The 15,865-nt window shown below is 35.9% G+C and overlaps 1 protein-coding gene across 1 annotated transcript in view; it reads left to right on the top strand.

The window, feature by feature from the left end:
• retm (real-time) overlaps positions 1-15,865 on the top strand; it is an 86,186-nt gene that overhangs the window by 30,578 nt on the left and 39,743 nt on the right. Inside the window, exon 3 of the mRNA XM_068777334.1 lies at positions 1,355-1,486. Coding sequence (XP_068633435.1) covers positions 1,355-1,486 — 132 coding nt within the window. The remainder of the gene's footprint in view (positions 1-1,354; positions 1,487-15,865) is intronic.

Raw genomic sequence — 15,865 nt, 5'->3', positions numbered from 1 at the left:
AGACTAAAATAAGACGTGAAGGAAGGTAGAAGATAGAATATCAGATATTTGGACGGACTAAAGAAGAAAAATAAATAATGCTTTACTTTGTAAAATCAAAGTATATGTCCCAAAAAATGATAGATGAACAAGAAGAAAAAGCAAAAAAGTACGTATGTACCGTGGGGTCCGTCGAAGTAAGTTAGGCCAGCCAAGCTGATCAAAGTTGGCTACCTGTGACAATAATGTGATAATCCAATTATTAGTTTCATCATCACTAAATATTTTTGACACTATTTATCACTTGATCATTGCTATATTTTTTTCTTATTAACCAAATCTATCCTATGGTTTTTACAAAGAAATCGCAGTTTACAGTAATACTGCCCGTTGAATTAAATTTTTTGCCTATTTCATCTGAGAGATGTTATAGAGTAAATGGATACATGAGATTTGCCACATGTACTCCATACACGTCCTTTTTAGTTGTACAATGTAAATATTTAAATGTTCTATTTCGTAAATTATTCGATGTAAATGTTTACAATGAAAAGCAATATAAACGCACGGACGGAGCGCAGTCACGTATGTCGTGTCGCTTGTTAGCATTGCCGGTAAACAATTTAGTTTGATGAGGAAAAACATGATCTCAGTTCAAAATGTACGTGATCTTACATGTCGTTTTGAAGTCAACATCTGCTTTGTGCAAATATAACATTAAATTCTAAAAGTTTTATTCAAATTTACTATCTTTTCATATATTGAACACGATGAATGCTTCAGACTTAAGAACAGGCGGAAGGGATTTAGCTAGTCTTTATATACACATGAATCACATATACACGTCGTGTCGTTGTAGAGTTTTCTTTGTTAATGTCGATTCTACCGCGCGGAGTCCCTTTTATACGTTTATGCAGGCAACCAACTAGCGCCATCTGTCGACGCCGGTCGAAGCTACAAAGTTATGATACACACACACACATGTATGTTATATAATTAATATAAATTTACAGTGTAGTATAACCTTTGGGATATAAATGTACTTTCTGAACAATACCTTGAATTGAAAGAATTTTTCATTTGAATTGGCTATGAGCGGTGTACAGCACTTCTGCTGATGTAAGGCTGTTATGGATGAAAGTTTCTTGTGTGGAGACCCAGAATCAAATGCGGCGAAGGCAGGCCCCCACAAGGTCTAGAGAACTCGCTGGGATGGGATGATCATCGGGGCTATCTTTGGGGAAGTCTCTGCCACGCAGTGGGCGTCCATCAGCTGATATAATGATGATGGTGATGAACTCTGTATGCAATTCTTTTGTAAGATGTTGGATGAAATTTACACTGGTGAATATTAAAACATTTCATAATTCAACAGATGATAGGCGTTGACTACATATATTTCATCCAGAAGAACCGCCTGGACCTCAAGAACAGGGAGCTGGAGATCGAGGCAACGAACGAGACCTTCTCGGCCAGGATCGGCGTTCTTGAGAAATGTCGATACTATGTAAGTCTTATTTAGATTTTGTATCTTACTTTAGGTGTGGGAGAACTAAATTACATGTGCGGAAGTGGCTAAATATTGGTCCTTTTCTTACTTAATTATGTAGGTGTGCCACTGTGAATACAAATTTCCAGAGGATGGGCAGCAGCTTCCTCTGCATACCATAATACATTGCGATCACCAATCTGCCTACCAAGTGTGGTAACTATGATATATCTTTGAGGCCCATACCTTGAAGTGGATCGCCAACGCATCTGAAAAGCGTCACGAATATGGTATACGAGGGCCAAACTGAAAGTTTTTAGAACTGGCAACTTAAAAGCATTATATTAAAAAAATAAGTTTAAATTTTGAAAATAGAACTCTTTACCAATAATATTGAGTATACATTTCATTCATTTGTCATTTGTTTTACGATTTGGCGGCAAATTGAAAATTGTCTGTGCACGACAGAATGAATTTAAGCCGAGAAAATTTTCGTGCAATGATTTTTTATGACTTTCGATGTCATATAAGTCAACAAGAAAGTTATGATAGACTTCGATTGGCTTTTCACGATGAAGCCCCATCTCGTGCCACAGTTTACAACTGGTTTAATGAATTCAAACGTGGTCGAACTAATCTCACCGATGATTTGCGTGAGGGACGGCCTTCTACAGCGACGACTGAAGACAATATCAGTGTTGTGCGGCGTATGATAGAGACTGACAAAAGAGTGACCTATCAGCAGATTCGGACAAGTCTAGGCATAGGTGTGAGTCAAGTGCACAAAATCCTCCATGAACATTTAGCGGTCAGGAAGCTTTGTGCCCGCTGGATACCGCATAATTTGACCGAGGCTCAAAAACTCCGCCGTGTTGATTGGTGCCGAGAAATGATCCAAAAATTTAACGGAGGTGACTCAAATGCTGTGTTCGACATACTAACGGGTGACGAAAGCTGGATTTACTGTTATGATCCGGAAACCAAAAGACAGTCTGCTCAGTGGGTGTTTCCTTCCGAAGAGTTGCCAACTAAAGTGAAGAGAGGTCGAAGTGTTGGAAAAAAGATGGTGGCCTCGTTCTTCGGAAAGACAGGTCATTACGCGACAGTTGTCTTAGAGGATCAGAAAACGGTTAATGCAGAGTGGTACACTAACAACTGTTTGCCACTTGTCTTGGAAAAAGTTCGAGAGAAACGACCTCGCAGCAGGATCCTCCTTCATCACGACAATGCCTCGTCGCACACCGCCAGGCAAACGATCGACTATTTGGCGACCTCAGACGTGGAATTACTGGGTCACCCGCCGTATAGCCCCGACCTCGCACCCTGCGATTTTTATTTATTCCCGAAAATAAAAGAAAAACTTTGAGGAAAACATTTTATGGACGCCGAAGAAGCAGTGGCTGCATTTCAAAACGCCGTCGAAGAGACCCCTAAGGCCGAGTGGGCAAGGTGCTTTTCTCAATGGTTCCATCGAATGCAGCGATGTATTGATGTAAATGGACGCTATTTTGAAAAGTTATAATAAAACTAATAACTTGCTAGAATGCTTAGTTTTTGATTTTCTAAGAACTTTCAGTTTGACCCTCGTATCCCATGGATATCTTTAAGTAGGGCGTATGTCTTGCAGGGAGTAGTGAGCGTAATGCTTGTATTATCTGCATCTGTCTCAAAATAGATTTCCTTTTAATATGTATCCTGTTTATCTTCACACTAAGCTCTAGGTCGACGTGCACTGCTGTGTTGGTGTTGCGATGTTGGAATTCATCCAAGCGCAGCTGGAGTTGTTTGGAGATTTTACACATCGAATGTACACATTTTGGCAGCAAATAGCAGATTCGAGGGTTCCGCAGTTGTTGTTATGGATACATTACCTTGAATGTTATTATACTATGCTATTGTATTTACTTCGGTATTTCTAATTAACTGACTGCAAAAAGTTTTTACGCCTATTTCCAATATCAATTCGATTTGTTTTAAATTATACATTTATTAATTTATTTTCTTAATAGGAATGCGATAGGATAATTACTTTCGGCAGTACAAAGTGTTTAGGGAGAGATAGTAAACAATAATTCATTTTAATATGTAGTAATTTGAATTTTAAAAGCGCTTCTGTCTTATTAAATTGTCATAACACTGTTTATTATTTCTGAAACCATAGATTTTTGTATAGGGTACAACACGCATTTAAAAAAGTAGTCACATGTAAACGCATCTTTACATATAATTACGATTGTTGAAGATCACTCTAATTACATATATTTCTTTTTATTTCTTCGAAATTGCGCTGTATTTTCTATCGTATGTAATATATTAATACTTAAAATGGGTTTGAAAATAAAATTTAAATTCATTATACTTCATAACTTCATATGTAACGATATATTAGCGAAGAGTTCTATTTTCGAATTTAAAAGTAAATGTTTTTAATGTTTTTTTAAACTGGCCAGTTCTATCTAATTCAATGTCACGAATGTATAAGGAAGTGAGACGCGGTACATATGACGCCCTTCAAAACGCCTTGCGCCTCCAATGCCGCGATATTCAGAGGTCACTTTCGATGTATCGGATTACCTAGTATTTAATTTGCTATATTTTTTTTCACGAGCACTTATGAAGATGTACGCAGTGGATTAAATTAACTCGAAAAATCTGAATAGGGTGTAAGAATTCATCGGTTTTATTATTTTCTCCAGAAAACCCACGATTCTCGGAATATAATGAAAATGGAAAACGAATTGTCAATCAAGTGACAGACACAAAACAGTCCGTCGTCAAAGTCAAACTGCAATTGTTATGTATTTAATGGAATCAGGCGTTACTTCGCGGAAATCCATCCTAAGTAAGAAAAGGACCAATATTTAGCCACTTCCGCACATGCAGTGGTAATCGTGCAATAAAATGCATCGCCCGCCAGCCCGCTGATAAATGCGCATGCGGCAAACAATGCGAATCACACAACCGCCACCACCAAATCGTTCAACACGTGTTTCACTCTTCTCACACACATACACACGTCTGACACAGACACTCTGTGTTTGGCACTAATACGGTGTAACATAGCTCCTGAAGATGCCCCGTGGATTTCATTGCACGACTACCACTGCATGTGCGGAAGTGGCTAAATATTGGTCCTTTTCTTACTTGCAATTGTTATATTTCGCCAGAGACATTGAAAAATACCTGAGGACAGAGATAATAATTTAAAATCATTAAAAATGTCAATCAGCGGTTCGTTCCCTTCAATCCTGATTATTTAAAACAACACTAACACAACGATAACAATGAATATTCATTTGTTTCTTAAGCACTTTATTCGCGCGGTATATGTTCCATGCATAATATGACGCGAATAAAGAAACTTTGAATACTGAATGGTAGTTTATATGGGATTATAGAGGATACGTTTCTAGGTGACGAAATAAAAAAAAAAAACAAATATATTAAAATCGAAGTGAGAAAAGGACCAATATTTAGCCCCTTCCGCACATTTTTTTATGTTATATTTGCTACCCATCTCCAGAAATGTTAACTCTTTGTTGGTTAGTTGTATACTGGTCATGTTTTTCACCCGTGGGTAGAAAACATGATCAGACTGCCCGTCACCGTCACCGGCGCTACCACCGTTACTTCCTTGCCCTACTTCTCCATGTATACCCTCATTTCTGCCACCGGTTCCACCACCATATCTACCACCCTGTTGAGCTAATGTATATCTACGTAACTCATGTGATTGAACTATATATTTATCATGCGCTGCCTGTGAAGCGAAATCTCTTGCCTTGTGGTCTAAAAGGTCAAATTCTACATTATGTAAATTGAAAACTAACTCGGTATGTAACACTTTCAGATGTAATTTTAGATTATCTTTAATCTTAAACCACCGACGAGATTTCGCCTCTAACCAGACCTTCTGAGCCTTACGTATAGCCATATCAGCCGCACGACCTGACCTGACCGTGTTGGAACGGATATTAATATAATTTGGAACTACATTCAACCGCTTGCATTGTTGGATACAATATATTGGTCCTTTTCTTACTTAGGATGGACTTCCGCGAGGTAACGCCTGATGATTCCATTAAATATATTAAAATCGATTTAAAAGAAACTTTGAAACTAGTTTGAAAAGTTTTCTAATTTTCTCTTGCGTAGCAGTTGTTTAAAAGCTCCTTCATTTCAGACTGACACGCAGTTCTAGCAATTCGCATCTTAAATAAAACTTTGTTACATAGACGGATCAATGTTCATGCAGAAATCGCAAAGTTCATTTGCCATTCTTAAACGTTCACTAAATTTTTTTAAATTAAATGTTACGTTTCTAGTGCTTGTTGAAGCCTCTTTTTCTGGATTAGATATATATTGGAATTCTTTTATTATTATGTATGTACTTATTAGATCCGCGAATAATGAAATAGGTCTCTGGTTGGAAATAAGCTTTCACTGTATTTTGATAGCTGTTCAAATATTACTGCATATGTAATGATATTGCTAGGTTTATTCATGGCAACATTATTTTTAATTGTTTTTAGGTTTATTAATCTGGCAACTTTCCTGTTTAACTCTCATTGCGCCTACGCAAATAAATTGCTGTAATTTTTTTAAAAAATTTAAATAATATACAGTACCCGGCGACAAATATTGCTGCACATCGACCTTTTGAAAGAGACAATCGGCTAATTTCGGCTTCGTAAAGCGTTTTCTCTGACGCACGAAATACGACTGACAAAACGTCACATTGGTAGTGTGGGACAGAGATAGTGCTCTACGAAGCCGAGATTAGCCAATTGTCTCTTTCCGAACTTCGATGTGTAATATTTATCGCCGGGTACTTTACTGCAATTTGTTACATGCTTATTTTACTTAAGACTCGCTACTTTCATGTAATGTGTAAACGTGGAAGGCATAGTGTAGCTTGACGAGTAGGTTACGAAGCCTCTTTTTAAGTTGCAAACCTCATAGGAGAATCCTCAGGATGGGCTACATACTACAATCTCACCGAAATAAGAGGCCTCAGAGTTCTTAGGTCGCCTCGGCAAACTAGTCTCATATTGTACCCGAAATCCAAAAGCGACCAAGGTTTGGAGAAAACTCCTGAAATGCTTCTATGTACAATGCTCTAACGTCACACGAGCCGAGTTTGATTCCAACAGACTCTCTGGTCACTCTGTGTTTGGCACTAATCGGTGTAACATAACTCCTGAAGATGCCCCGTGGAGGGGTGAAACACGTGTTGAGTGGTTTAACGGTGGTAGTTGTGTAGTTCGCATTGTTTGCCGCATACGCATTTATCAGCGGGCTGGCGCGCGGTGCACTTTATTGCACGACTACCACTGCATGTGCGGAAGTGGCTAAATATTTGTCCTTTTCTTACTTAGGATGGAATTCCGCAAGGTAACGATTGATTCCATTAAATATTATATTAATGCCCAGTTATTCTTGTATAGTAATGTTACGTACTGTGGGTTCTGACTCGAAATGAAACACCACTGGTTCACAAGGAGTCCTTTATTTACAAATCATCAATCAATATTCATAAATAGTCACCCTAATTTAACACAAAGTATACTTTCGCTTAGTCCAAACTACGCTTCCAAATCACTCAAGAAAGCACTGTCCAAATAACTTGCCAAATAGTCACTATGTATCGTATCACTATGATCGTAGATCTTAATCTAATAACTCAAAAAACGACATCGAACTGTCCTCATGGGGAGTACATCTATTTATACTACGGAAAAGATTCTAGTAAGTTCGAGATAGTACTGGATTAGAATTTCCGAGAATTGTACACAAAAATTTATAAATTACTTCAAGGTCACGCGTGTTCACGGCACCTCTTGAACTTAGGGTTCCGTGTTTATTGTTTATATTGTTCTGCAACTCGTGATTTGTAACAATATGAACATTTCAACCAAGTTTATAAACCATGTGGTAAAGCTAATTTGATTTTTAGAATTGATGCTTTTGCTGCTTATATCAAATGTTTACCAGGCGCGGACCGTTTGCGGTTGGCCCGTATGACGCAGTTGCTATTTGCGGTGGAGTGAAGCAGCCGTACACGGAATGCGATACATTCCACCAGTTCATAATATACTGGCTGTTTATAAACTGAGACTAGATGAGATGCTCACGGGATCAATTCCGGATAAGCGCACACGGAATATGATAGAATCTAATATATAAAATTCTCGTGTCACGGTGTTCTAACTTGAACTCCTCCGAAACGGCTTGACCGATTTTTACCAAATTTAATATGCGTATTCAGTAGGTCTGATAATCGGCTACTATCTATTTTCCATACCCCTAAGTGATAAGGGTGGTCCACCTCTAAATTTTATTTTCAATTTTTTAGACAATTTTTTTGGTTTTTATTTTTTTATGATACAACATACTAGAATACATACAACCATAAATTTTCACCCCTCTACGATCAACCCTTATTTTTTATTTGTAAATTAAAATATCAATTTTTTTTGCAAAACAACGTTTGCGGGATCAGCTAGTAATATATACATTATAGTATGCGTGAATGCTGGTCGTACAGGCGCGGCAGAAAGACGGAGGTAGACAAAAGTCAAGCAATCTCTTTTTATATAACACGTGGCAAAAGTAATGTCATAATGTGAAGATGCATTATTTTTAACAAATGGCGCCAAATGTCACACTGCGCTTTGACATTTACAGTGTAGATATATAGAGAATTAGTTGTCAATAAATATAGTGACATTAAAATGATTATTTTTTTTATATTACACTGTCATCAAAGGGTAAGGTGAATTTGTTAGTATAATGTAAATTATTTATTTATTTTTCGAAAGCAATCCGTCTGATAAAACGAACTTTTTTCCACGCTTTTTTCAATCCTCGAAAATGTATAAATATTCTTTTTCCGGTCCAGCATTCAAGACCTTCGATTCTCTTTTTATCTCCTCAAGTGTTTTAAGAAGGCGTCCGCGCATTAGTGTTTACAATTTGCTGAAAAGCCAAAAGTCGCACGGAGCCAAATTAGGCGAATACGGTGGTCTCGGAACGAAATCAGTTGAGTTTTTGGCAAAGAAGTCCCGGAGAATCAATGCCAGTCTTGACGCGCTTGAGACACAAAACATGCATCAAAGTAGTTTAGGTTCATTCAATTGATTTTCCAACATTTGACAAACAGATGCTTGGCAAATGTTATAGACAGTACTACCAATATAAAAAAAAACTGTCTTCCTAATGCCCGGGAATTTTAATTGACAATTTCACCTTTTTTTTGATCACAGTACTATATCAGTGATCAGGGTAGGTATAATCGGAAATAGATGCGGAAGTTTTAAAGCTTTAATATAATAATCAATCGCCCTGTATATTCTTATATGAGCAATACAATAATCTGCCTAATTACATTTTCTTATAGGCAGTAATATGAGCGTGGTCCGAAACCTTACAGATAGTAGGGATCCAATCTAATTAGTTTGACAAATAGACGGTTATTAAGGATTATCTGCGTAGGTAGCTTCTGCTTTCTAATATGCCTCGAGGAGGAGGTGGGAGGAGGGTAATGAGGGTGGTAGTTCGTTTTTTAAACGATTTTGTTTAGTTCGACCCGTACGGAATTTGTTTATTTGGGTCAAAATTAGAAATTAAAATTTAAGCACCCTCCCGTTGTCAGATTGATCTGAAATTTGGTACACACATTTAATTTAGATGACAATACAATATAATAAAATCATTAACATTATAAATTTAAGATGGCCGCCGATACAAAATGGCGGATTACGTATTTTTCCTTAACTCCCCTCAATATGGGTATCAAATGAAAGGGCTACACTAGTAAAACACGATGATTATGTCAAAATTTAAAATTCAAGATGGACGCCGTTCCAATATGGCGGACTAGGTACATATTTTTCAACAACCACCACAATATGGATATCAAAAAACCGTTTAACTTAAAAGTTTTTTAAATGTGTTTATTTATTTTCTCTCTTTACCTTATATGTCGGGGACTTTGCTTACGAAATGTTTTTATCAGTGTTAGGTTCTTCATTTTTTTTCTCCCTTCAACATAATCTCGCATTATCTGTTCTTTATTCTGTCTATATTCTGTTCATACATTGCCTTCTACACTTGTATGTCTCAGTTTTTAAAATTATTATTTTTACTATATCACAAATATCTTTTACCATTACACGATCTTATATTTGTTTATAATTCAGTGGTAGTTCGTTGCCATGTGGTGGGTTGTTCTTATTATTATTCTTTTCAGCAAACGGACGCCCGCTGCAAGGCGAATATCATGTAATTTAAGATTTCAAGGCAAAAACCACACGAAGTTAATATATTGACCACACGTGGCACGGTTTCTGTACGCAAATGTCGAATAGGATATTGAAATAATGTATTATGAAGCTACAAATATATGCAGTACATGCGAAAAAAGTTTATACACAACAGAATCTATCTATATAGAAATTGTGACTGAAAAACTGTAAACAATTGTTTTGTTATTTTTAATAAACACTGGAAGTCGCAATAAGCATTTTTATAAGGGAAGCCAAAATTCTACCAAAGTCTTTGGTAGAATTTTGACTTTGGTAGAAATAGGTATATATATAGATGGTAAATCTAGTGTTAAAGATATTTTCTAAACCGATCACAGAGAAAAACTTGAGATATTGAGACATTATGAAATCTATTTTAAGTTGGTAGATGTAATTGTAGAGTAGATCAATTTAATTATATTTTATATCTAAATTATCTTTACATATGTTATCACTATGAACGACATGCAGTGAAATATAGGCGACCCGTACCATCAGGTATGTAAAACAATTGCGTATTCATTATATGCTTTTGTTATACGGACTTATTGTTCTAAGTAGGCGCGTGTACAGCCCTGAGGCCGTAGTTTGCGTTGAAACATTACAGCGCGTGTTGATCGGTAATTGCCGACGCGTTTGATAACTACCTCTTTCCAGTTTCAGTTGGTGTTCTATAGAAAAGCTGATAAGGTGTACTTAACCTTATCTTAATTACTGCAAGGTCGATAATCGTTTGTACTAATACCTATCAACGCTAGGGTTGTCAACATTACGATTTTTTTTAATTGATTTAAATTGAATTTAATATCATCGTATATATGTATATATGTATGATTTATGCGTATATATATTTATATATCTATGTTTTGTATATATGTACGTGTGGAATTCTTCCTAGGGCCGGTAGTTTTTATAGGTAATGACAACACTAAATCCGAAGTAGAAGTGTGTGTATCTATTCGAACTTTGCCCGTATTCATACCGATGTAAATAAAGATTTTTTCTGTGGAATTCTCCTATTCGATGCGCCGCTGACGCCGTCGCCTGCATATCTCTCATCTCCTTCCAAAGGCTGTCTAGTAGAGATCGCCTCGAGAGATAATACCGTCTCTTGTACGTCCATATAAATTGTTTCTTTGTTATATATAGAATTTTGGTGTACAATAAATAAAATAATATATACACCTATCCCCCGATTTACACGGTGTAAATCGAAAATTTTCAAGTCAAAACCGTGTAAATCGAAAAGCTTGCAGTAAATGTATAATTTGGTATTTAGCAGTTGTGATTTTTTTCAATATTTTTAGGTGTACACAGAAATAAAAATAAAATGCATTGACAAGTTAAAATGTTTAATACATCCCGGAAACACTGTTATTTAATTTAATTACAATATACATTAAACAGAAGAACAAAAAATATAACCAAAGGTGTTTTATTATCCTTTATCACTGGCAGACATTACACTCATTCCTTTTTTCGGAATCGAAGGTTCGAATTCACTTTCATCACTCGAAGTTATTTGTGCCGATTCGATGTTTTAAGCAGAAATATTTACATTATGGGAGATGGTAATAAAATCGGTTATTAAAAAAAAAACTTATTTGGAAAACCGTGTAAAATAAGTACCGTATAAATCGGGGGATAGGTGTATAGGCCAATTTAGATCTAATTGTACAATCGTTATCAAGCTAAAAAAATAATTATGCTTAAAAACTGATAACATCAATACGGATATGTGTGAAGTTTGTTTTTGTCGTTTTGCCAAAAGAGGTGTCCTTTGTCCTTTTCCTTCAAAACCACTAAAACTAAAAGGTTTGATTCCCGGGATACAATCTTATATGATTCGAACTTTGCGCATTAATTATATAGGATTGCCACAGTTCATGAACAAGTTATTAGATAATAGTAATAGCGTTCTTTGCGTACGAGATATTTCCCACATATTACACACACATTTACATAGTCAAAAATTATTACAAAAAAATAGAAATCATTTTAATCAATCACTTTAATTCTAGGAACACTTTATGCAACACATACTCTTATTTTTTACGGAAAAATACATCTATTGTCTTTTGGGTAACGTTTTGTTTACGTTCTTGTAAAATACGTTCATAACACCCAACACTGTTTTTAATTGTTTGACAGATGGTCAAGACACCATAGAGAAGTTGATGACTACATTATATTTATACGCACTTATCGTGTAATTCGAGGCATTTGAGCGCGAAATTTGCAATTCGCGTTATAGTGAAACCGCGTATAACGGGGTCGCGTAAAGCGGGGTATTACTGTATATCTTTGAATGGGCCTGTCGCCTGCAGTGGGTGTCTACGGGCTGAAGCAACGACGACAAGAATTCTAACCTCATTGTGTTTTAAATATAGTTTATATATTTAATGGAATCAGGCGTTACCACGCGGAAGTTCATCCTAAGTAAGAAAAGGACCAATATTTAGCCACTTCCGCACATGCAGTGGTAGTCGTGCAACAAAGTGCACCGCCCGCCCTATGGCGGTGCACTTTGTTGCAGTGTATGTAGTTTATAGTTTTAAATATAGTGCACAGTGTTATTGTTAGCGCTAACTATAAAATGAACTTTAACAGTCGCTTTTTTTTTAAAATAAAGTATAATATAGAAAACCTTTTTCAAGTGATCGTTGTATGTCGTACAAACCGATGCGTATTGGGCGGCCATAGCCCCCGCCTCAGCGAACAGCGATGGCGATCCGAGGTAGGATTAGTATCCTATATTAGACGGGCGACGACAACCTGCGCCCATCATTCCTAGAATTCGGCAGAAAGGTGGTGTAGACGGCAATACAAAAGAAAACTAGATTGAAGAAAAATGAGTAACAAATTAAATTATACCCTATTTTAGGCATAGGGATAGTCTGTATTAAAAAAAAATCTGTGATAACTTATGTAATAGAGTGTAATCTAGGAATGTTGAAGGTAGGAAGAACATGCAAGAAAGAAGGAATGAATAAAGGGTAACATGAAGGACGAAAGAGAATGTAGAATAAAAATTGAAAAACTCATTTCACCCGAATTTTTAACGTCACGAACTTGTAACTCTCTCGAGGCAGGGTGAGCTAGAGGTCCTCAAAAAACGGGGTCTTTTGAAGAAGAAAAAAAACCGTACACTATCATTCATTACGGTACACGCAAACTCGTGTAGGTATGCTATGCTTTCTTAGTTCGATAGGCGTTGTGAAAATTCAAACACAACAGCATATTTTAAATTTCGAACAGTTCACGGTACGAAAGGTTCCTTGAACTGCTCGAACATAGTTGAACCCTGTTCCAATGAAGCTGCAAAAGCCTCTGGTTTAACAGCAACGACTTCATCCAAAACAATATTAGTGGTTACTAGCTGATCCCGCAAACGTTGTTTTGCAAAAAAAAATTTAATTAACAAATAAAAAAATAAGGGTTTATCGTAGAGAGGTAAAAATTTAGGGTTGTATGTATTTTTGTTTGCTGTATCGTAAAGAAATAAAAACAAAAAAAAATCGTCAAAAAATAAAAATAAAAATTTAAGGGTGAACAACCCTTATCACTTAGTGGTATGGAAAATAGATAGTAGCCGATTCTCAGACCTGCTGAATACGAATATAAAATTTGTTAAAAATCGGTCGAGCCGTTTCAGAGGAGTTCAAGTACGAACACTGTGACACGAGAATTTTATATATTAGATATATTAAGAGATTACATCAATAAATAAAACATAGTAAGTAACTTTCGATATTAAAAACTCTGTTAGGATAGTGACCACTATGTTAGCTGTGATTGTGACAACCCTAGTGATCGACAATCCGGTATAATGTAAGCATAAGCAGCCTTGCAGGCGATGTGCAGTAGGCGACGTGACGCGACGTGACGCGTATTTAAATATCTGTGTTTAGAGGAAGTCGATTCATGGTTCAACAAACAATACAGCCATCTTAAGGACCCGTTTAATTGCGGTAACTTTAATAAGCACATGATATTCAAATGATCCGTGATATTAAAAGAGGGGTGTTGTTATTTTTTAGGGCCCCCAGTTTAAGAAGCATATCGTACTTACCCCCCTGTCTAGGGTGCACTGTAAATATTTTTACAAAAATATATTTTTTTTATTTCATTTATTTTTTCGTAATCCTTTCATTCATCACCTGACCTTCTATTTTCTTTACATTAATCACAGATTTAACTGTTTATCTTGACTAGTATATACCCTTGTTTTTGACTTCTGTAGTACTCTAGTAAGGTGCCGCGATTGTCTTCGTTGTCCATAAGTGATGAAATGTTACTTTGTGCAATCGAAACTATCAAAATGGAGATTTAAATCAAGCAATTGAAGATCATCGTCTCTTGCTAGAAAAAAAATTCTATGTCTTTTATAAACATTTTAAACAGCTAGAGAGACGCCAGCGGAGCTATATTTTATACTGATTTCGCTGGGCAAAGTTAATATCGTAAAATGTATGACATAATCTCTTTGGTTAGTGGTATCGAGGTAAGGATGTGTTTATACGTGGGCAATTATATCTGCACGGCTTTGACCGATTGGGTCATCATCGTATGGTGATTATTCCTGCGTATTTTTTTACTTACAATACAAATTGGTTTATTAATGTAGAAGCATTGATGGGTAATATATTCTTTCTTACTTTTACGCTTATTGTTTCAAACCGATCCTATTGGAAATATAATGATGAATTATGATATCAAAAATCTTATATCATAATTTCCAAAATCAAATTGATTCTCATATAACTTATTTGATTCATTTTGATTCGAAAAATAATTGTTAAATAAGCACTTAATTTATTTAAGTAGCTCCGTAAGTTTATTTACGTCTAATTACCTTGCAGATTATCTGTGTCGCCCCGTTTTCCAAGTTTACTTGTAAGAATAATTAGTTTCTCCATTACCATAATGAGATACTTGTAATGGTTAAGCAAGTAGTTTAAATGTTAATTAACACGAAATGTTACATCGATGGAATTTTATATTTAAACTAGCTAATCCCGCAAACGTTGTTTTGCAAACAAAATTAAAGTTTTTAATTAACAAATGTAAGATAAGGGTTGATCGTAGAGGGGTGAAAATTTAGGTTTGTATGTATTTTTGTATGCTGTATCATAATAAAATAAAAACCAAAAAAATTGTCTAAAAAATTAAAAATAAAATTTAGGGGTGGACCACCCTTATCACTTAGGGGTATGGAAAATAGATAGTAGCCGATTCTCAGACATACTGAATACGCATGTAAAATTTGGTAAAAATCGGTCTAGCCGTTTCGGAGGAGTTCAAGTTCAAACACCGTGACACGAGAATTTTATATATTATAATATTAGATATTAACTCAACTCGTGTTGTTGAAATTAGCGGTAAATCTCCTATAAATGTGAGTACTCATGAGGGTTTTAGAGTTCACTCCTTCCATGTTTCCTCTTTAAGCTCGAAGGTCTCTCGATCTGATAGAATAGTAAGTAGCGTCCTGAGCCGAGACTCTCCTCTGAAACCCTTTGATCTTCGCTACTTTAATTAAGGTCTGATCTACGCCCAACCACTTCAAACTCCCGAAATCTTCAAATGCCATTTGGGCAGCAGTGAGTACCGGATCAAAAAATGTCAATACTGGTCACATATATATATATATATATATATATATATATATATATATATATATATTTATTATTACGTTAAATCCACTGTTGAACATTATACTTCATCAGGTTTATCCATAGCACCGGTTGGAAGAGGCATCAAGCGTCTGACCTTGGTGTACGTCCATTTGCCGGTCTGTGTTCTTCACTCCAGGAATTTAAGGCTTCAGCGGCCTATAATCTTTGCACTGTGGCATGCCCACTGATACACGTTTATGACGAGTCACGCATTGATAAAATCGATTTTATTTTATCGATTTTCTCTCATCAACATATTATAAAATGAATTACAATGAAACGGTGGCACATGCTAAACCGAAATAGATGAATAATAATAACCGCGGATCAAAACCGAGTGATCTGCGTACGTATTATATATACCCTTGAATAGTTGCCAAATCTCTCATAATTTTTTTTAAAATATATTCGTT

This window comes from Battus philenor, unplaced genomic scaffold (assembly GCF_028537555.1).
Source record: "Battus philenor isolate CCGP_79_NKW_IND1 unplaced genomic scaffold, ilBatPhil1.0.hap1 SCAF_13, whole genome shotgun sequence".
Lineage (NCBI taxonomy): Eukaryota > Metazoa > Arthropoda > Insecta > Lepidoptera > Papilionidae > Battus > Battus philenor.
This window is presented reverse-complemented; position numbering and strand designations above follow the sequence as displayed.